The 22,689-nt window shown below is 39.2% G+C and overlaps 1 protein-coding gene across 4 annotated transcripts in view; it reads left to right on the top strand.

The window, feature by feature from the left end:
- Positions 1–22,689, top strand: part of LOC140469697 (astrotactin-2-like) — a 1,585,258-nt gene that overhangs the window by 921,913 nt on the left and 640,656 nt on the right. For all 4 annotated transcript variants that reach the window (XM_072566454.1, XM_072566452.1, XM_072566453.1 and 1 more), the window contains 2 exons: positions 14,250–14,374; positions 15,247–15,351. In XM_072566454.1, the coding sequence (XP_072422555.1) occupies positions 14,250–14,374; positions 15,247–15,351 (230 nt within the window). The remainder of the gene's footprint in view (positions 1–14,249; positions 14,375–15,246; positions 15,352–22,689) is intronic.

Here is a 22,689-nt window from a genome sequence, read left to right on the forward strand (position 1 = left end):
AACCAGAGCACCCAGAGGAAACCCACGCAGACACAGGGAGAAGGTGCAAACTCCACATAGACAGTCACCTGAGGGTGGAATCAAATCTGGGTCCCTGGCACTAAGAAGCAGCAGTGCCAACCACTGAGCCATCGAGCTACATCATCCTGCATGGAATGAGAAAGGGAAAATGGGGGAAGATTTTTAGTTAATGTAAATTAATGTATGAATCAAACAGTAACAAACCTGAAAGTTTGTGAATAGTCACAGATTTCCCTCGTGTGTTTAAGCAGATTCATTGATTACAACCTGATTGTTTCCTAAGGTTTGCATGCAATCAGGCTCCCTCACTGCACAAAGGCATTCTCAAGCAGCCAGATTGAGAAACAGAGTTCAATCCAACAGAACAATGGGGGCCCCTCACTTTGGTCGGATGTTATAAATCAAGTTCTGTGGCACAGGCATTAACACAGCAACCCATCGGCCAAATATGACTGCATGCCTCTTTTAACCTTTCTATTGTTAAGAATTTGAGAAATTTCTATTAATTTCAATGGGAATTAACTGGTATGTTTGGCCTGACGGGCAGAGGAAAAAGCTTAGCTAAGCAGTACCATGTGTAAAAGCTATCTGCATCCTCCAACGGTGACCATTTACTTCATTACTATTTCAAGGCTGAGTACACCGTGTTCCTGCTTTCATGTACTGACACGATCGATGGGAAGAAGCCATTAAGGGGTGAACTTCTGCTGATGAGAAGGCAAAGTTAATAAGAGATTTTATTGGAATATTTTAGTGTCAATTCCTATTACTATTGGCCTTAGTTTCCCCCTTTAATCCACAAGAGAATGTAACCAGGCAGCAACAACCTTTGGCACGGTCCAACTGGAAAGTGAACCCCTTCGGAGTTAAATTGAGGAAAAGCATCTTAAGCCTGGCCAGATGGAAAGTGTAATGGATACGACTGTTCTGTTTGAAATGGAGCATATCGATAGAGTGAGAAAAGTATCTTGCAGTTCCCCACCATCCATAGAGAATACTGACATTAATAGCCGATTAAATGTTCAGACATCAGCTTCTCAAAGTTAAGTAAGCTTCCCTTTACATTAACATTTCTGTACTGTCAACATTGATTGTTTTTATGCTTTATATCATTTTTCGTAAGATGCGGGTGCTGCTGGCTAGACCAGCATTTGTTGGCCATCCTCAATTGCCCTTAAGAAGGTGGTGATCGGCTGCTCGTTATGATTTGTGGCTCATTAAAAGAAAAACAGGTCTGAGACTGGAGTTTAAATTCTAACTGAGTATTGCTGGCATAAGATGTTTTTTGCTGTGTTCAGCAATACTCAAGTGCTGTACTGCGAATGCCCATTTTAAATGATTTTTAAAGCTTCTTTGCTATGTTCAATTCATCGGGCAATATTTGGACACGGTGGTTCAGTGGTTGGCAATACTGCCTCACATCATCAGGGACCCAGGTGCGATTCAATGTACTGTGCGTGTGGAGTTTGCACATTCTCCCCATGTCTGCGTGCATTTTTTCTGGTTGCTCCAGTTTTTTCCCACAAACCAATGATCTGCAGGTTAGGTGAATTGGCCATGCTATAGGCTCCAGGGATGTGTAGGCTAGATGGATCATACACAGGAAATGAGGGATTATAGGGATAGGGGAGTGGGATAGTGGGTCTGAGTGAGATGCTGTTCAGATGGTCAGTATGGACTTGATGGGTTGAATGCCCTGCTTCCGCACTGTGGGGATTCTCGGAAGCTATTTAGCATAAGAATGCTGTTTAACCAAGTTCAAAGTTTTATTTGCAAATTATGATATTTTCTTTTAAGGAAGCAATAGCCATGATGAAACAATTAGTTTTTAGGATTAAATTAACACAACATCAACAATGGGTCAGATTTAATGTGTAGGATATTGAAATCAGGAGGTCATTTTGTTTCCAGGCTGTGAACTGATGTGAAATAGAACTAACTGGCACTTTTGTTGAGGCAGAAGCCTATTTATAGAGAGCCAGATCTGTCAGCCAATTAGTAGTCGGGTGGATGTATGGCCATGGAGTTGGAATATCAGGGAAGCAGGAATGTTGCAGTCTGAATTGGCAACCATTGTTGTGCCTGTCATCTATGAATGATTTGGAAAGAGAAAGGAATCAACAACAACAAATTGGTGTCAGTATATAGGGAGCTGGCACAGAAACGGGTCAGAAAAATGTCAGCACTATTCAAATTGAGTTGTTGTACAGTTAATTTTCATCAAGGCTTCCACTTTCTTAAGTCAGACAAAAACGTTTTGTTCTGCCAACCTACTTCTGCCATGGCTGGGGCTGTTCACCTTTATGCAGCTCCCAAGGGCTTACAAAAATCAGAAAATGTTAGAACGCCAGCTATTAACATGTCCTTTAATTACGCAAATGCACACAGTGAACAATGCAAATACCTTAACTTTTCTACAAGTATGAAGGTCCGCAGGGTCAGGAACAGAAGGTGTCAGCACCATTTTTTTGATTGTCTATATTTGTGCTGTCCTGATTTGGTGCATGATACCAGCGTCACATTTATTCCCTGCATGTTAAAAATAAAAGGTTTGGAAATAGAGGAAATTAACTGCAAATAAATGTATGTACATTTATTTATTTTTAAACAAAACCTTACATTTTATTCTGGCATAATACTCAGTGGCCTAGGCATGCCATTACTGAAATTAACTGAGGACGACCATTAATTTTAGTTCCTTCATAATGATGAATCTGCACAGCTCCACTTATCAATTCACAATGAGTATATTGCTGCATTACACATCACAAATGTAGTTGGTATTCAGCGGGTGAGCACAGTTTGCGCAGAAAGGCATTATCTTTAAATTTAACCAGAGACCAGAGACGTCAACTTCTATAATATTTTCTAATTTAAGTCAATTTTCAGACGTTGGCCTTTGGGATTTCTGATGATCCCAAAGTTTGTAGCTCATAGAAGAGTAATCCTTCAGACCTGAAAGCTGATCTACATGGATAAGGGAAAATATCCATCATGCCACCAGACCATTCTGGAATGTTCTTTCCCTTGCAGAAAGAGACATTAATGTAACTTATTTAAGGACATTAGCACTGTCAAAATAAATTGAAAATAAGCACTGTCAGAAGAGACTGATGAATCATTCAGAGAGACAATTTGCCTGTTGCCCCATGCTTGGTGTCTTTTATTGACTCCTTCAAAACAAGTAATTTCTCTCCTTGATGAGCCAGCAAGAAGCACTGTGCCAGCATCTTGAAACCACTCTGCGGAGAATAACTCATTTTCTTCAGCTAGAATTGCCTTGAGGAGGGATGGAAATGACAGGGTTAGTGTCAACAGATGAGCTATTAGTTTAAGCGCCTGTGGACTTAGATCTGGGCTCCACAGACAGCGAAATAAAGCTGGTGAAATGTCAGGAAGGGAAAATGTGACCATTCACTTCATGGAAATTTGCCAACATGCTTCCTACTTACATTTTTTTTATATATATATATATGGAACTTCAGAGCTGGAGAAGGCCATTCAGTCCATTACGCCAGTTCCTCCAATCAATTAGATCGTCGATGGTTTGATGTTCATGTCTGCCCCCCATATCCCTTGACTCCTTTGCTTATCAAAAATCTCTCTCATTTACTCTTGAATAAATTCAATGATGCAATCTCCACCTCTTTATGTAGAAGACCATAAGCTCACTTCAAGAGAAAAAAAAATGCACATTCCCTTCACACACAGGTGTCATTCCCTGACCCTCCACAAAATTGGAGCAATTCAGTTACCCACCAACGTGCATGAAGCAAGCATTCTATGAGAATACAGCAGTGCTGAGAATTTGGAAGTGGGTAAGGGATATTTTACATCTCTACCTCACTTTGCCTTTCTGTTTTGCACTACAGTACCCAAAATTAAAAGCTTTCTTTCCTTTCAATGGCATGTGATTTCCAAAAGTGCTCCCTCAAAATCCCAGTCGGAGTATGCAGTGTCTTTTGTGGTGCTGAGATCTTCAAAAGATCTGTTCTGTTATTTTTGGAGTGCCTTCGATAAAAGAAGGAGAAAATCAGCACGGGCTCCCCTCCTGGTTATATTTTTAGTAATCATAGGCAAAATGTCAACTAGATTGATGCCCAGAGTAAGGTCAAGTAAATTTCACTGGGTGATGGCATAGCTCAAAGGCACATGGAACATATCTACTGGAATGAGGGAACACAGAGATGCCAGTACCAATCAAATAACCAATCTGAGTCAACACTACAGGGGAATGACCATAAATTGGCAACATATTAAATAATTTCCTCAAAATTTCAATTACTTGCATATCTCTTCACTGGCTCTGGGATTTTCTGGCATGCTGTGTAAGAGATAAAATAAACAAGTTGGATTTTATCAGGGATGGAATTTGCTTGTGACTTCGGTTCCCACTTCAATGGCTGAATTGGGACCCGACACATCCAGGCTGATTCATTCACCCAACTCAACACCCTTTCCTTCTGCAGTACCACCCTTCTCCTGAGGTGTGGGGTGGAGCAAACATACAATGTGGGCCACAGTGAGAATTTGGCAAAACTGGGTGAGATGTCCAGCAAGGTCTTTGCCAGCTTCAAGATCAAAAAATTGCATTTTCAAACCAAGTGCTTGACAGTGAGGTGAGAACCTCGCTAGTGAGTAGCAAGTGACCTCTTTGTAAGCCCGTTTAGCCAGCAATTGCGTGGATTATTGCTCATTATTACCCACTTTGCCAGCTAATTTTGCCTGAGTATGCAGTTTCCCATTCTCCCATGGTCCAGATAGAAACTAGATGCCGAGAATTCCTGACATGAAAGTAGAGTGGGCACCTGGCTCATCCACACCTCCATCTTGGACACTAATCACCAACACCTCAGGGGACACTCCATGCACAGTGCCCACACGTCCACAGGCAGTGACATCTGGCACATACTAGCCCCATTGCATCATTATGGCACATCTCCAGTCTACAGAAAGGGCATTTTTGCACTTCAATGCTGTACTCTCATTACAGTGTAGCTGCAAAGACACTTTGTGTGCAAACAGGCACCCTGGCCCTAGTCCCTAATTGCCAAACCATGGGGATCTCACCTGAGTTGCTTTGAACAGCTGCCAGTCCTTGGGGTGCTTGCCACCTGGGACACTTCTTCCTCAGCCAGCTGCCAAGCTATGGCAGTGAGGTGCTCCCCAATAACTGTCCCCAACTCCAAATCCATCTAATGTACCCAGCAAAGTGCCGGTATCTGAGCTGGTGAAGTGTGAAGGAAGCAGCTTTGCCAGTGCTTCCTCTAATGAATCTATGCTGTCTTCCTTCCACACTGCAGAAATGGTGGAGGCCATGGCAATGCTGCAGGTACCTCCATAGACACCAAATGGAGAAAGCATCCTGGAGAAGGGGCAGACATTGTGGCATCTTAGTAATACAGTCATTGTAGGGGTATTGGGAGAGTAACACCGAAATAGACAAAGCTTCTTACTTTATTGCTGAGACGTGGCATTTCAGTATTTCCACAGAGCCAGTCCCAATCTTTGCTAATAAAAATCTTCTGTCAAAGTGGGTGAATAGCCAATATCAGACATCCCATCACACAGTCTGGCACTTACAGCTTATTCTGGGCCTTTTTCCCTTTCCTGTGAGACAAATGGAGGGATTGAGTGAGATGGAAGGGGTAGTGTTGGGGCAGCTAGATAATATGTGGTGAAGTGTCTCATGCGATTGGGGGCAGAGGCTATGCAGGGTTACTTCTGTAGAGAGGTTGGGGTGGTTAAGAACAAGTGAAAACTGTTGTGTGTGATAGAGCATGAGAATTGGTGGAAAATGAATGCAGTAGAAACGATAGTGTGAGTGTGAGCTAACAGAGAGAGGCTGGTGGCACATTCCTTACAAAGTGAAGAAGATCATTGATCTTCTTAAGGTTTTTTTGGCATTCTCCGAGACAGCTGATACCACACTGACTCCATGGCAATCTGCACCAAGATGGCAGGTTCTAGCCTCATCTGTACTCGAGAAGATGATGCCCTTCTCTGCACCACCACCACTTCTGCCAGGACCTCCAGGTCCATGTCCACAGAGGTGGGTGCCAATGTCCTGGAGAGGTAGTACTTCTGCCTTCAGCAAGTGGGAGAATATGTCCAGCAGTGAACAAGCATAATGCCAAAGGGGCATTGTACCTAGTTCACGATGCGAGATCAGTAAAGTGGCACCAGCAAGCCTTCTAGGCCTCTAAGGGAGAAAGCCTCCTTGAAACCTAATGGAAATGATACTTAGCCCATGTCTGGTAAGATTCAGTTCATGGTTTGTTGCATCAAATGTGATTTACGGGGTTCCAGATGTCTTCCCTATCAGGTCCAGTTAGAAGAAAGTGTTTCTGATATGATCAGTGAGTACCAATAAGTTTTTCACTTGGTTGATTTTCACAAACATTCATATCCAGATCCACTTTCAACAGTGAGTTCTTGAATTGGGAATATGGACTCAAGTCTCTTTCCCCTCCTGAATCCAATTGTGGAACCCCTACCATTGCTTTAAGGTTTGTACTCTAGATTGTTATTCATTAATCCCTGGTAAGCATAACACTGCCATGAATTTAGATCAATCTGAATTAACATGCCTCTTTATCAGGGCTGATCAGCCAAATAATTCAATTCCCAGATGTCGGTGTCACTAGCTGGGTCAGCACTTACTACCCTCCCCTAGTTATCCTTTGGAAGATCCTTTGGAAAGGGCTGTTTAAGGAGCTTTGGTGAGATGTTGTTGCAGTGCATCTTGTAGACAGTTTACACTCCAGCTTTTGAGCATCAAGAGTGTGAATATTTAGAGTGCCAATCAAACAGATTACTTTGACCTGGATGTACTGAACCTCTTGAGTGTTGTTAGACCCTCTGACAAGTAGGGAGTATTGCATTACACTCCTGACTTGTGCTTGTAGGTGATGGACAGGCTTTGGGTGGTGTCAGGAGGTGAATTACTCACTATAAGACTCCCAGCTGGACATGTGAAGAATGGCCATGTGTTGAAGTCTGTCAGCTGCTACGGAACAAGAGTGTAGCATACATTTATACCTTTTGAAAAGAAACAAAAGGGAACTATAAAAACATTGATGAATGTGTTTTTATATCTCCAAGAATTGGAAGTCTGTTGTTTGAAATTTTGCTCTTGATTTACTTTGCAATTTGTCTCTTGGGTTCACCCTTTAAACTTGTTGTTTTCAGTTCAAAGTTGGGAGCTAATTTCACTCTTTTGGAAGGTTTATGACTTGTCCCAAAGCCAGATTTTTGAGCTCCATGGTTGGTTAGTACTTAAAGCTTATGTTGGACCAACAGCAAACAAAACCAGGCTCATTTCTCATTTTCATTTTAGAAGTCTGAACAAAGGAACAGAACTGTGAGAATGACATGTCAGATGCCCATGCAGTTTAAATCTTAAGAATCACTACATATTATATCTCCTTAGTTCCTAAATGTCTATTTTCTAAATATAATGCATCGGTGGAAATTCCTCAGGAAATGTTATTGAGTCTAGCTCGATACTTAGTCAAGATTAAGCAAGCTCGTCTTGGTGAGCTTCTGCTAGCCTCATAAAATATCTGTCTTCTGTATATGTAGTGACACATGATTAACACAAATTGTCAGTCATAAAACCAGAAATTTCACCTGAACTACTCCCAGTTTGACACCGTAATTTCATTGAAGTTTCTGCAGATTTGCATAGGTCAACAGCATTTCCAATGCAATCCCGAGGAAGCTGCAGAGGCAAACTAGGAATAACTGCAAAGATATTCCTGGCTACTATATCTACCTGCATTGTATAGTTGTTATTGTTAAACACTCAACTATACTCAGTCATGCCCATTGTATTCACTGTGTTTAGGAGATCTTGGGACCAAGTCAGTCACAGTGTAAATTAATGGTGTACAAATTGATTGTCCATTTCTGTAGCATCCTCTTTTCTGTGGTCATGGTGCATTATCCTTCCTCAGCTCCTCTGTTGTCTCAAACATGGTTGACCAAAACATTCTCCCCACCCACATTTGTTTCATTGTCCAACCAAAAGGGACAGCCATCACTTGATTCTACTTGCAACTACTTAGTCATATACAAAGTGTCTTCACACAATGAATTCTCATTCTTTTTGTTTCTCTGTTTCACCTTTGTTGCTACTTGGGAATCTATCCTTTTCAACCTGCCATTTCTGTATGTCAAATGTTCATCTTTAGGTTTAAGCACTTTCAGACCTTGCTGCTGTACATTTCTAATGTTAGTCAACACTTTCCAATGTCCTTTCCCCTCCCAAAAGACCATATTCCCTTTGCCCAATCTTGGGCAGTTGTGCCTGCTGGTATCCAAGGCTGTTCTGAAATTCCCTCATTAAGTCCCTCCACCTCATTATCCTTTGCAAAGGGTTACTTTAAAATCCACTATTTTGACAAAGCTATTGTTTAATCAAGCCCCCCTTCCTTTGTCATGATGTCCATTTTTAAAATTTACATTTCTGTGAATGGCTTTGAGATAATTTGCTACATTAAAGGTGCTATATCAATGAAAGTTGTTGTTTTAGACCAATTTCTGAGGCCCCTCCCTAAAACCTAATGAAACCTACTTTGAATGAATATTTTTTTTAAATTTGGGATACCTTTAATTCAATACAACATTTTGTACAAGCCTAAATTAAAGAGAATCATATAATTTCGCTGGTACCTTATGTTCTTCAGTTCCACTCTTGTTGGACCACAAATTGGGTGAAAATTAACAAATGATTCAATAGAGTTCATTGCATATATTAAAGCCTTCTCATTAGGGTGATCTTATTCCAAGTTAATAAAAATAATGTAGGAAACTGTAGTATTTCTTGACCTTTATCATTTGAAAGAGACTTTCTGAATACACATTAGCTACAAACTACTGTTTGCTTTAAATCCTCCTTCTTAATAAATTTGATTCATAATTTCCAGCCAAAATTATATTATATGATGGTACTGTATTTAGCAAGAGTGATTTGGATGCACACATTTTACTTCGAGGGCATACCTTAATCAGGGTAAAATGTCCACTGCTTAAGATCCTGTTTCAGTCCATTAGCAGTGGAGTTTGTCAATTGAAATTTGACTTTTTTGAAATAGAAGTCCACACAGTGAGCTTGAACAATATCAGGATCTTCTCAACAGGCAGGCAGTCAACCATGAATAACCACTACGATTATGGCAAGTGATAGAACATAGAACAGTACAGCACAGAACAGGCCCTTCAGTCCATGATGTTGTGCCAACCATTGATCCTCATGTATATCCTCAAATTTCTGTGACCATATGCATGTCCAGTAGTCTCTTAAATGTCCCCAATGACCTTGCTTCCACAACTGCTGCTGGCAACGCATTCCACGCTCTCACAACTCTGTGTAAAGAACCCGCCTCTGACATCCTCTCTATACTTCCTCCAACCAGCTTAAAACTATGACCCCTCATGTTAGCCATTTCTGCCCTGGGAAATAGTCTCTGGCTGTTGACTCTATCTATACCTCTCATTATCTTGTATGCCTCAATAAGGTTGCCTCTCCTCCTCCTTTTCTCCAATGAAAAAAGTCCGAGCTCAGTCAACCTCTCTTCATAAAATAAGCCCTCCAGTCCAGGCAGCATCCTGGTAAACCTCCTCTGAACCCTCTCCAAGCATCCACATCTTTCCTATAATAGGACGACCAGAACTGGACACAGTATTCCAAGTGCGGTCTAACCAAAGTTTTATAGAGCTGCAACAAGATCTCACGACTCTTAAACTCAATCCCCCTGTTAATGAAAGCCAAAACACCATCTGCTTTCTTAACAACCATGTCCACTTGGGTAGCCATTTTAAGGGATCTATGTACCTGCACACCAAGATCCCTCTGTTCCTCCACACTGCCAAGAATCCTATCCTTAATCCTGTACTCAGTTTTCAAATTCGACCTTTCAAAATGCATCACCTCGCATTTATCCAGGTTGAACTCCATCTGCCACCTCTCAGCCCATCTCTGCATCTTGTCAATGCCCCACTGCAGCCTACAATAGCCCTCTATCCCTCTATACTGTCAACGACACCTCCAATCTTTGTCGTCTGCAAACTTGCTGACCCATCCATCAATCCCCTCATCCAAGTCATTAATAAAAATTACAAACAGTAGAGGCCCAAGGACAGAGCCCTGTGGAACACCACTCACCACTGACTTTCAGGCAGAATATTTTCCTTCTACTACCAATGGCTGTCTTCTGTTGGCCAGCCAATTCTGTATCCAGACAGCTAAGTTCCCCTGTATCCCATTCCTCCTGACCTTTTGAATGAGCCTACCATGGGGAACCTTATCAGATGTTCTGTCAATTGGCCTGAGAGCCTCATCTGAGCGAAGACTCTTTGGGTTTGAGCCATAGCTCCACAGGGAGTGGTGCAGCCTTTGAGTTGTCAGGAAAGTAGTTCACCCTTTTTTATTTCAAAAATATACATTATTCATAAAAATATCTCTACATACACATATATATATTATATATACATAGTCATTAAAGCAGTTTGGCACTGTACAGTAGCATATGAAGAAACAAACAAACATTGGAGTTTGACTCTATCGAGCAAACAATCCCAAAGCATTTCTTACCTGTGTAAGGTTATATTTACATATACTTGAGGCATCAGGAAGGTCTGATAACTGAACGGACCCCCATTTAACGTTGGCAGAAAGAGCTCAGATGATAGCTGCCCCAAGCTTTAGTGCATCTCTCAGCACATTGTCCTGGTCCTTGGAATGTGCCAGTCTACAATGTTCGGGCGGGATTGACTCCATACTGTCCAACATCAACAGGTTTCAGGCAGACCAAAGTTTTTTACCAAGTTGATGGTCCTCCAGGCACAGTCAATATTTGTCTTGGTCTGTGTCCCAGGGAACAGCCTTTTTTTTTCAATTTCAAAGATATACTTTATTCATCAAAAAAACCTTTTTATATATGCATATATAGTATCAAACACAGTCAATTCTGTACAGTCAGTCATCCCAGCGTAGAGACTTGAGATCAAAGCAAAGCTGACAGTCCACATTCATGCAGAGGGGTAAGGTGTTAAACTGAAGCCCACTCTTCCTCCTCAGGTGGACATAGGAAATCATATGGCACAATGTAAAAGAAAAACAACTGTTAAGTTTCCGATGTCCTGGCCTATGGTTATCTCTCAACATCACTTAAAACATAAACTAGACTATCTGATTATTCTCTCATTAATGCATTGGGAGTTTGTTGCACACAAATTAGCTACCTAGTTATCTGCATCACAAAGACACCTTAAAAAAAACTTCATTGGGATGTTCAGACATACTTAAAGGTGCTGTATGGATGTAAACATTTCTTTCTTTTCAAATTGTTAATGGATTTCTAGATCCTACATTTGGACTGAATATCCTGCTCAATATGAACCATATGGCACTGATCAAGCTGACTTTTTGTGGAGTTGATCCAGATTAACCTTTTCACTGCAATCATTCAGAAACAAAAACATATTAAAAGCTGTGAAGCTGGCACAGGGGTATTGTACAGTCCTCTACCATGCCACAGAATTCCAGAATGCAGGTTGACATTCCTACACTGACCATTAGAGGAAGCATAGAAACAATAAGACAGGAGAGACAAACTGAAGCCAGAATGCCTTCTGGAAGCCAATTTAAGGATAACATTAGCAGAGGGCTTGATAGTAGTTGGCAGTCTGTGCGCACAACTGGGGAACACTGTGTGCTGTTAAAAGGCATGAGAGAAAAGAAGGAATTTACATTAAAAAGCAGACAATAAGTAAGACTGTACGGATTCACAAGTGTTGCATAATTATCTGCCTTCAGAAAATCACAATACAAGCTAAAGTGTCTCATTAAATGTCAACATTTGGCAGTATTACCTCCTGAATGTAAATTACACTGTGTTTAGTGAAACGTGATGAGATTCACAGACTGTGCATTATTGTTCTGGCAAACATAATTATAGTATGTGAGGCACATATTTATTGAAGAGTATAATCTACCACAGTAAGATTTTTTTTTTAACAGATTGAGTTACTTTGAAATATGGCTGAATTGAAATGTCCAAGTATTCTTCATAGTGATGGATATCATAATTTAGGTGTGTGTGAGCCTTATTTATTATAAATTGTCAATGTTTCAGATTTCTAATTATAAAATCACTTTTTGTGAGCACTTTTTAAAAAAATTATTCACTCATGGGAAGTGGGCATCACTGGCTGACCAGCACTTATTGCCTGTCCCTCGCTACCCTTGAACTGAGTGTCTTGCTTGGCCATTTCAGAGGGCAGTTGAGAGTCACTTACAATGCTGTGGGTCTAGAGTTAGGCCAGATCAGCTGAGGATGGCAGGTATCCTTCCCTGAAGAAAATTAGTGAACCAGATAGGTGTTCCCTTTTAAATGTTTTCATGACAATCTGCAATGGATTCATGGTCATTAGTAGATTCTTAATTGCAGATATTTATGTTTTATCGAATGCACATTCCACTCTCTGCCATGGCAGGATTTGAACCTGGGGACCCAGAATATGAGCTGAGCTGGATTAATAGTCTAGCGATAATACCATTAGCTATTATCCCCTCCCCTAACTTGACTGAAGGAAAGAATACTGTCAGTTTCTTTTCCCTGGAAGTGAGTTTGATGGAGAAGAAATTTATATGATTAAATATTTGTTTGAATTTATCTTAGATGAGCAAGTTTCACCAAGTTTTGACTTTGAATTCAAATGTACAACGGACATTGTTATTGGCATCTTCAAAGATAGTTGTCTGATTATAAATGAGCCAAATGTACACCATATCAAATATTTTTCATTATTTTGCACTCAAGTAAATTGCACAATTAAAATTAAGGAGGATTTCTTTTAGTTGATCTGAAAAAGAGATTGCATACAATTAACCCATTGACTGCAGTACAGGCAGTCTTTAACTTTATGCTACCTGTCTTTGTAAATTATTCCAGTGGTCAATCAGTTGGAAATATGTAACAATTGAAATAATTGTTCCACTCATTGTTTCATAGTTTAGCTTTTCCTCTGTAACCAGCTGCATCTTACAGTTTGTCAGAAGTTGAGATTCTTGTGAAAATAATACCTTGCAAATTGGTGGAAATTCCTGGATAAGGTAGAGAATAATAAGTTGTATAGTAACCATGATTTGGAAATGCTGGTGTTGGACTAGGGTGTACAAAGTTAAAAATCACACAACGCCAGGTGATAGTCCAATAGGTTTATTTGGAATCACTAGCTTTACGAGCACTGCTCCTTCATCACCTAATGACAACCACCTGAAGAAGGAGCAGCGCTCCGAAAGTTAGTGATTTTTAACTTTGTATAGTACCAGTATTCTTCAAATAAAGAACAGTTTCCAAGGGGAAAGGCAAATACTAAGCAGGTAAGGGCAAAGAGGTACAGGAGAAATTGAAGGCACAGTTTTTATAAGGCTTGTGAAGGGAAAGAGAAGCTGAAGCAATTTGGAAAGAGAATTTCAAATCAGATACATTATGACTCAAAAACTCTCTTTTAATAGTCGAAATAAATCGTAACTCCATGACATTGGCCACACTGTTAACAGAACCACATGACAATTCCCTTTATTCATGCAATTAACTGGAATGCATGGCTTAGGTCCAGACATTCAGTGGGTCTAAGTCAATGTTTACACATAAGCCTCCTCTATCATTCTTCTTCTAACAGTATCAATTCATACCTGTATTCTCCATGACTGTTTCTTCAGTTTTCCTTAAATGCATCTGTGTTGTTCACCACAACTTCTCCTTGTACTTGTGGATTCTTTGTTCCAACCACTTTCTTAGTAATGGGGTTTCTGTTACAATCCATATTGGATGTAATACATTGGTGGTCTTCAGTCTACTGTGTAAGAGGAAACATCTCTAGGATTACACTGAAAACCTTCTGTAATCTTAAAGACATGTATCAGACCAACACTCAGCCTTCTCTTTCCCAGAGAAATAATCTCCATCCTATCCAATGTTTCTTGCTCATTAACTGTTTTTGTTAAAGCTTTTACCACTTTTTTTCTTCAAAAATGATGACAATAGAACGTGTGAATTAATATTCAGATTGCAATACATTGAACTGATATTCATTTATTTCTTCCAAATGATGAGCAGCCTTGGCAGCTGTGAGAAAGAAATCAGAGAACACATCTATTTCTGTAATCTCCTTCTGCTATAAATCATATTCTGGCAATATCTGCTTCCTTCATACAGGGAGAATAATTTTGTGAAGGATTTCCCCCAAATAGCTGATGGATTAGTTGTCATTCCCCTTCCTGTGGAAGAACAGTGTCGAGGAGTTCTTTCAGAGCCATTGCCCAACCTCCAGCTCCTCACAGGTAAGCAACTTGCCTGTGGTTGGTGCCCTGCTTCCTGCATGGTACTCTGTGTGTGTGTGTGTGTGTGTGTGTGTGTGTGTGTGTTTGTTTGTGTGTGTGTGTTGTTAGCATCTATCTTTCCTCGTTGAGATGCTATTTGGTGTGTGGCAAAAAAATTTTATGTTGAAGATACTATCGATTCAAGCAATCTTGTATTTTAATTCTTGCTCATTGCTGCTTCATGTTAAGTTATAGGGAATTGTTTGCTGACATGCAAACACATCAATTGAAGCCACACACAAAAGATATCACAACTCCATTTTTACTCTTGATTTTGTTGAGATACATAGAATATTTTTTGGTATAGTTATGTTCTCAATCCAACTTTCAGTCGCAAGGCTTAAATGACATGATAATGAACAATTGTTGTTTTTCTTTTTATGATTTTATCAGTTCAAAGTTATTGCATATTTTCTTAATTTCCCCTTGAGATTGCTGTACATCTTTCCAATGCGAAGAAGTCAGCCAGATAACATTATTTATTGTCCCTCTGTTGGAATACTGTGCTGAGTTTGGGAACTGGCATCAAGAATTGGAGCAGCAAACTGTTTCCTCCCACTTATGTGGCACAGCGCTTTGGAAGTCAGTATACTACACCACAACATTCAAACTATGCATCTCATTGCCAGTCAATATGTCAGGTCACAACATTGAAAGACCCTGTTTATTGGCACTCAGCATTATATGGTACAATGCTGAAATAGTGCGGCACATTGCCAGACCACATCACTTCAACTGCAATGACTTTTTTAAAAAAAAACTTTAATGTGCTTTGAGTTGATTATTAGGTGTTTTCTTCAAAAACAAAAAGGAATAACTTGATTATTTTCCAGGTGATGCAAAATACAGTGAGGCTACTGGCTATCCCATGGTGCAGGAGTGGAGAGTTCGAAGCAATCTATATAAGGTCAAGCTCAGTTCAATAACACAATCTGCAGGTAAGAAGAAATGAAACAAATGAAGAGTTTTGCTGTGTGTGAAAAGGGTTTAGGAGCCAGTAACTGAATTTGAAGATAATTTTTTAAACTGAAACAAGAGTCAGAGGCCAGTAAAAGATCAAAATTTTGAGAAGGGTTTTGAAAGCAGAAGAGGATTGGCAAACTTGAAAGACCATGGATAGGGAGTGACAGAGGGCATGAGCGAATAGACCAATAAGCATGCCAAGGGCCACAATGAAAGAGAAATGGACTGCGAGCAAATATTGTATTACTTTATACAGGAATGTCTGAGCTTTTTACCTGGGTATTCATGTTCAGTGTTTTTGTGGAGATGCAACTCTTGATCCCATTACTTTGCTTAATTCTATGCTCCTGCCAATAAAGGATCTTAATATTACGAAGTGGAATTCAACTAAGAAGGTAACATTGCTGTTGGTAATTATCTTTAGTCTATTGTGTTCAAAGACACAACAAGGACAGATCACTAAGTGATTAACAAATAGAACTGAGTCAGATGTGAAGACTGGATTGCTACAGTCTTCGAGATCACATGCATCCCATGGTTTGCATTTTGGAATACCTAATTTCTTAGAGCTCTTCAGACAATGCATCTGAATATATTCCCTCAAATGTAATGGTTTACAAAATAAATAAAGCTGTATGACAGCTGATTAGGAGACATTTTGACAGATTGATAAACTGAGTTGAAACAGTATGAATAAATATTCAAACAGTTTAAATATGTTAATTGTTTAGTGTTATTTAAATTAATGATTGTGTTCTTTTAAAGTTATTAACACTGACATGTTCCTTGATAATGCTTCTCCTGCTTTTCAAAATGGCTGACTCACCTGACTTATTAAGTAGCCTATTAAGTGTGACAATCTTTAAGAGATGTATTTGTCCTGGTTCTTTCATGAAGACAAGTTGAGCCAAGATGATGAGCAGTCTGCTCAAACCCAATAACATAAACAGCTTGTGAGGCCTTGGTATCCTGCATGGTTGGGGTCAAGTTCCCACAAGATTTTGAGTTTTAGCTTTCCACAATTGCAGAGGTCTTGAAGTTGGATGTGGAAACTCTTTTACCTGTCTCTATTACAGCTAAAAGCTGGGGTTCTCTTCCTGCTGCTGGAATTGTATGTGAGACAATCGATTTACTGATTTTGCCTTTGAGAAGGGTATGTTTATGGGAAGTTACTATATTGGAACAGTTAATTAGTCGTAGTTTGATTTTATATATATATATATATATATATATATATATATTACAATTCTTTTCTTTTCTTTTCGTTTAACTTTTTCCATATTTGAACTGAAGTGTAAAAATAAAGTGTGTTCTGCTTTAAGTCGAGTAGTTTGACCAATTGGGTTGCATCTGGAATGCAACACCTTTCACTTACGTTTACATTAAGAAAATGTTAGGGTCTAGGCTACCTTCTTAATATATTTTGAGAGGGTTTTGTCCATTTGATCAAATAAGCAACTCCATTGTATCAAACCAGTCGTATTAGACCTATCATGATTTCTGAAGCCCAAAGATAAGCTTTTAAAAAAAGAAAATGTCTGTAGTCCTTGGATATCATTTTGGATCACTAAGTTTTAATCAGCCATTTTAATTTATCCTTGTGGAATACTCATAGTTTTGACAATTACTTGATTTTGATCAAAGTTTGAATTGAATATGGTCCTAACATTCATCCTTCCATAACAGCGGGTAGATGTAAACAAGTTAATATTTGCTGAAGCATTATGGGAATGAAATCTTTCCTGACAATGACTTAAACTGAAATGACTGCTGCATATAATAGTGGTAGTTGTTTTTTTTCACTTCTGCCAGCTGTTCCCTGACATTTGTCAATAAGAGGAATTTTCATTTTTGTTTTTCACAAAACTGGTTTGAACAAAGAAGGCATTTAAGCTCAATTTAACATTTGACTATCTGTCTTACAGTGAACACTTTTTTCTTAATGTTTTGACCTAAATCAGCCTTCCAGGAAGTGTCTTGCCTGTGTGATCTTCATTTGGGTCTTTGAACTCTCTACCCTCTTGTTCTACTACCTGAGCTTTCTGTCTGTGTAGCAACTGGAACTCAAATTGTCTACACCCTCAATTATTACCAATTTTCCTGACATCAGAGTCCAGTTTTGCAGTGACCTTTAAAAATGTTGTTAAATATTTCAAATTGATATTTCTCATACCCTGGGTTCTGGATTCAACAAAATAAGTACTTGTTAGGTGAATTTCATGAAGCAGGCAGAATTTAGCACCCACTTAGCTCTGACTTTGGATTAGTCGATCATAAAAGTCAGGGTATTTGGTTCCTAGACATCAGAGGAGTCAGGCACCCAGCATTTCTCTCATTTATCAGCACATTCTTGGATGTTGCTTATATTATCAAAATGGCAATTAGAATATAAAACTTGTTTTGTATACTTAAATATTAGGGACATGTCCAGCTTCAAGACAAAAGCAAATGCAGAAAGCTAAAACTATAACGCCTGGTTCCACAAGTATCAGGGCTGTTGAAGAGATCTATTTTCACTGCGTCAGAGAGTGAAGGCTGACTACACTTTGGGGTACTAAATCTGAGGAGGTTGCCCAATTTCCTGGATTAACTTTGAGTAACCACAAAGGAGAATGATGGAAACAGTGATTTGTGCAGTTTCTCACAGGTTTCCACCCAAGTATGGTGCATGATTGGAGCTCCATACACATGACACATCAATTTGAGGCTTTCATTAAGTGTTGTCCAAGTTCTCTCCTGCATCTGATTCACACAAATTAATTCCACTGATTAATACATGGAGGGGCTGTTGTTTTAATCAGTCAAGTACTTGACAGTGTTCCCTCAGCACAATTTAATTAATTTCTGTTTCATTATAATGCTCTTCCTTCATGTTGTAGGCAACAAAAATGTCTGACACAGTAATGGATAAATTGATCATCTCTGCAACAATTATTGCTCACTCAGGAAGGCTGCATTCATCCATCACCCATCTGCAGTGTGCAGATACAAATCACATTTCAATGGATTTCTTTTATCAGTGTAAAACTATAATTAGGTACCTACAACAACTGTTAGTTTTGATTTTATGAGAATTACATTAAATCAGTTCAGCTGCATTAAGTATAATTACTGCTTCACAACTACTAATTAAATTGTGTGGACATGACATCATTTTAGAAGGTTTCACCAGCTGAGATTTCTTATTTTCCATATAATGTAAATTTAAATAAGTCCTGAGTATGAATCTTGTGGTGTAGTAATGTATCCCTTCCTCTGTCATGGGTTCAAGTCTCACCTCTCCTGTAGGAGTGTCACAGCATGACCAAAAGGTTGGTGTAAAATAACTAAAGGCCTCGAGATGGCAATGTTGCGATGGTACAGCAAGTTATATTACTGAACTAGGAACCTAGAGATTTAGACAAATGCATGAGATATGGGCTGAATTTTCTCACCTCCAACAGTCCAGACATGTATGAGACCCAGACAAGATGAGGCTGGCAGAGTGTAGGTTTCCTGAACTTCCTCATGGGTAACAGAGTGCTGTGGGTTTGGAGCCCAGCCACAAGGTGGTCAGGTAATTAGGCTTATTCAGGTTAAAGTCATGGAAGATAACTAGGATTTTCCAATTGGCCTCAAGTTTGATTGAAAACAAGCTGATTAACTTTCTAAAGATAATCACCCATCCACAGGTTTGAGTACTAGTGGAAGCCTTGAGACTCACTCTGCCTTCTTGAGTGGGACTTAGCCAAAGGCCAGCCTGTAGAGAGTCTCTCTCTTGTTCCCTAGTGGTGACATGGCTGTTTTTTTGTATGGTACAATTATTTATGAATGAATGTGGTTGGGGGCAATAGTGTTGAAACACCCTCTCCATCACACACTAAGTGCTTTTTGGTGGCCTTTTGTAGCCGAAAAGCCTTTGAAAGGCTCTCTGATATCATAGTCCATTGACTATCTTTAAATGGATGGAGAAAGTATCTCCAAGAATAGATACTACAGTCAAAATTTCATCGCGTGGCTGTTTCCCCAGGCTAGAGTTTAGCTTCCAAAGTGAAAATCCATGAGTTTAACATCTCACTATGAAGCTTATAAATTTTGGTTATTAATGATAGAAACTAATATCACTAATGCTGACAATAAAATTAATGGATTGTGGTATTCTTTAAGGCAGGTAATCTGTTACCTTCACTCAACCTCACCTTTATGTGAATCCAGACATACAATACTGTGGTTGGCTCTTAACTCCCCCCTCAAAATGGCCCAGCAACCCACCCAGTTTTGTGTTACTAAGGTGGCTGACTAAAATCTTCCCAGCGACAAATAAGGATGAGGAATAGGTGCCAGTAATGCTAACACCACATGAATGATGAAGAAAAATACATGTTGATTTGGACACCGTGGTTAAACAATCGATAAATCTCAAGTCAAATGACAGGTTAGGGGTATTTTATTGGGATGGATTGGAATGAACTCTCTTCTCAAGCTAAATATGTGGTTTCAAGCAAGGTGAGACACCAAAGAAAAACATAGAAATGTGACTAATCAATCATTCTGTGGAATACGATTATTGTGGTATTACAACAGGTGAGACTTGAATTATTTACTTCTAAGAAAGGTATTCAGCTGTTGAATAAATTTGGAGAGGGTGCCAATGATATTTGCTGGATTGGTAACAAAATTGAGTGATTTTACTTACCTGAACAAACAAGAGAAATTGGTGTTGTTTTCCTTACAGTAAAGTAAGGTAATGGGAGATTACAGGACTGTGGACATGACTTTCACTGCTCAGCTAATTCAAGAGAAATGCCAGGAACAACACCCGTATTCTTCACAACGTTCTAAAGAGGGGACCCTATACCTAAAATGTTTGCTCTGCTTTCTGTCCACAGATCTTGCCAGACTTGCTGAGTTTCTCCAGCAATTTCTGTTTTGTATCTGGTTTTCAGCATCCACAGTTCTTTGTTTTTGTTTTTGTTTTGTGCAGCCATATAAGTACTTTGGTTTCAAGAGCAGGTCAGAAGTTGAGAATTCTGTGCTGAAAAACTCAGCATCTCTCTCCCCATTGTCTGTCTACCAACTACAAGTTCACAAATCAACAATGTGATGGAATACCCCCTTCTTGCCTGGATCAGTGCAGCACCAATGGCACTCAAGAAATTTGATATGATCCAGGACAACACAGTTTGTTTGATTAGTACCTAACCGCATCTAACGCCTCCCAAATTCATTCCCGCTACCAGCGAATGAACAGTAGTAACTGTGTTTCGATCAGTGGTGCTGAAAAAGCACAGCAGGTCAGGCGGCATCCGAGGAGCAGGAAAATCAATGTTTCGGGCAAAAGTCCTTCATCAGCACGTCGATTTTCCTGCTCCTCGATGTTGCCTGACCTGCTGTGCTTTTCCAGCACCACTCTGATCTAAACTCTGGTTTACAGAATCTGCAGTCCTCACTTTTGCCGAGTAATAACAGTGTGTACCATATGTAAGGTGCACTGAAACACCTTATATTGCACCTTTAAAGCTCATAACATTGGCCACTTAGAAGGACAACAGTATTAAATGCATGGGGGCAGCATCATGTACAAAGCTCCTTGCAAGCCATGTAAAATGTTGATAGACATGTTTCAGTCATAGTTTTCCACTGCTAGAGTTGGATTTTTAGTTCCTGCATCACAAACCCCAACAGTATTGCTTGCTTGCATTGATATACCCAGCTCTCACCCAATTAAACATTAATTCATATATCCATCAACTGTTCTCTACTTCCATTTGCTTTGAGGCATCCCTTTAGATTCTACTCAATGATAACAAGCACACAGACTCCTGACGTAAAACTATATTGCCATCCCTTCACTGTCATTTGGTCAAAATGTTGGAACTCCCTTCCTTTACAACACTGAGCATATTCGGACACTGCGAGGGGAGCAGTGATTTAAGAAGGCAGCTCACCACCACCTTCCAAAGGGCAATTAGGAATTGACAAGAAATGCTCAGCTAGACAGTGATTCCCCCAACCTGTGAATGGAGAAAAAGAAAGCTTCTATTAAGGTTAAGAGAAAAAAGGAATAATGCTTTCTTGTTCTGTATTTAATAACTCAAAAATAATACAATGATCATGGAAATTCTGAAAGTCTGATTCATTTAGTAAGTCTTCAATTAAAGAAAAAAAGACGATGATTGTTAATCATAGTAGAAAATTTGCCTCTGTACCAAAGACATTAATGAAGCCAAACATCTTTCATTGGCATAATATTGGCCCAATATGGTGAATTTAATAAGTTTATCAAGACTTTGAGAAACAGTTGCACCATTTTTAATGGACACAATTATCTGAGTGCACATGTAAAACAGTGCATCTTTAGAAAGTTTGTTCCAATCTCATCCAATTCCCCAGTTTCCACTTCTCCACTTCTCTTTCTGTCATTTGTTTTATTGTTTAACATTTACTTCATTTTCATTTCAGCCAAGTTTATTGCAGCCATCACCAGACTTTGCTCTGTGCTGTGTCTCTGCTGATCTCTCTGTTGCCTTACTTCCCTAGAATATGACAAACCCAATGAATTAATGACTTGAGAAAAATTGATCCGAAAGTCTGAGATTATTAACTGTCCAAATTATTCTGACTTTAGAAGCATAGTTCATTCTCATTTTCAAATCAATTGAAGCTGAACAAACATGAAAAACTAGTCAAGTTTGCCTTACAATGTAAAATCCTTGTAATATGATCTACTATCTACCACAGCATTGATTTATAAGAAAAAAAATCATTAATTTCTAACTTAATTCTTCTTTCAGGTTCTGGAGGTTGTACTGAGTTTATTTTCAAACAGCTAATGTATAATTTGGCAGGAAAAGAGAATTTGAAAGTTTTGTTCGAACAAATAAAGACCATGGAGCCTATCTAATCCAGGGATGATTAACTAAATAATTCTGAAAATTGGTTTAAAATTGATCATGAAATACTTAAGTGAAAAGAAAATCTGAGAACTCTTTCAGTGCAAAAGCGAGCAAAAACACGGGTTCTCACTTTCTGGAAGTAGTCCATTTATTTGAACTGGGTAGAACTAAAACTATGGACTGTTTTGAAATCAGAACCAGAGCTGTACCGTGCCAGAAAAGCATGCACCAGGAATCCTGCATATTTTACCCTGATAGATTGTAGTTGATTTAACTATGGTATCTTACCCAGACATCCTGCAATAGAAACTGTTAACTGACTCTGAATGTGTAGGTTTGTTGATTAAGGATCTTATTTTCACATTTGGTCAAAGAATGGTTCAGGTGCCTAGTTTTTATTCGATTTGTGGTATGATAAAATGTATTGTTTTAATGGAC

The sequence above is a fragment of the Chiloscyllium punctatum genome, chromosome 49 (genome assembly GCF_047496795.1).
Source record: "Chiloscyllium punctatum isolate Juve2018m chromosome 49, sChiPun1.3, whole genome shotgun sequence".
Lineage (NCBI taxonomy): Eukaryota > Metazoa > Chordata > Chondrichthyes > Orectolobiformes > Hemiscylliidae > Chiloscyllium > Chiloscyllium punctatum.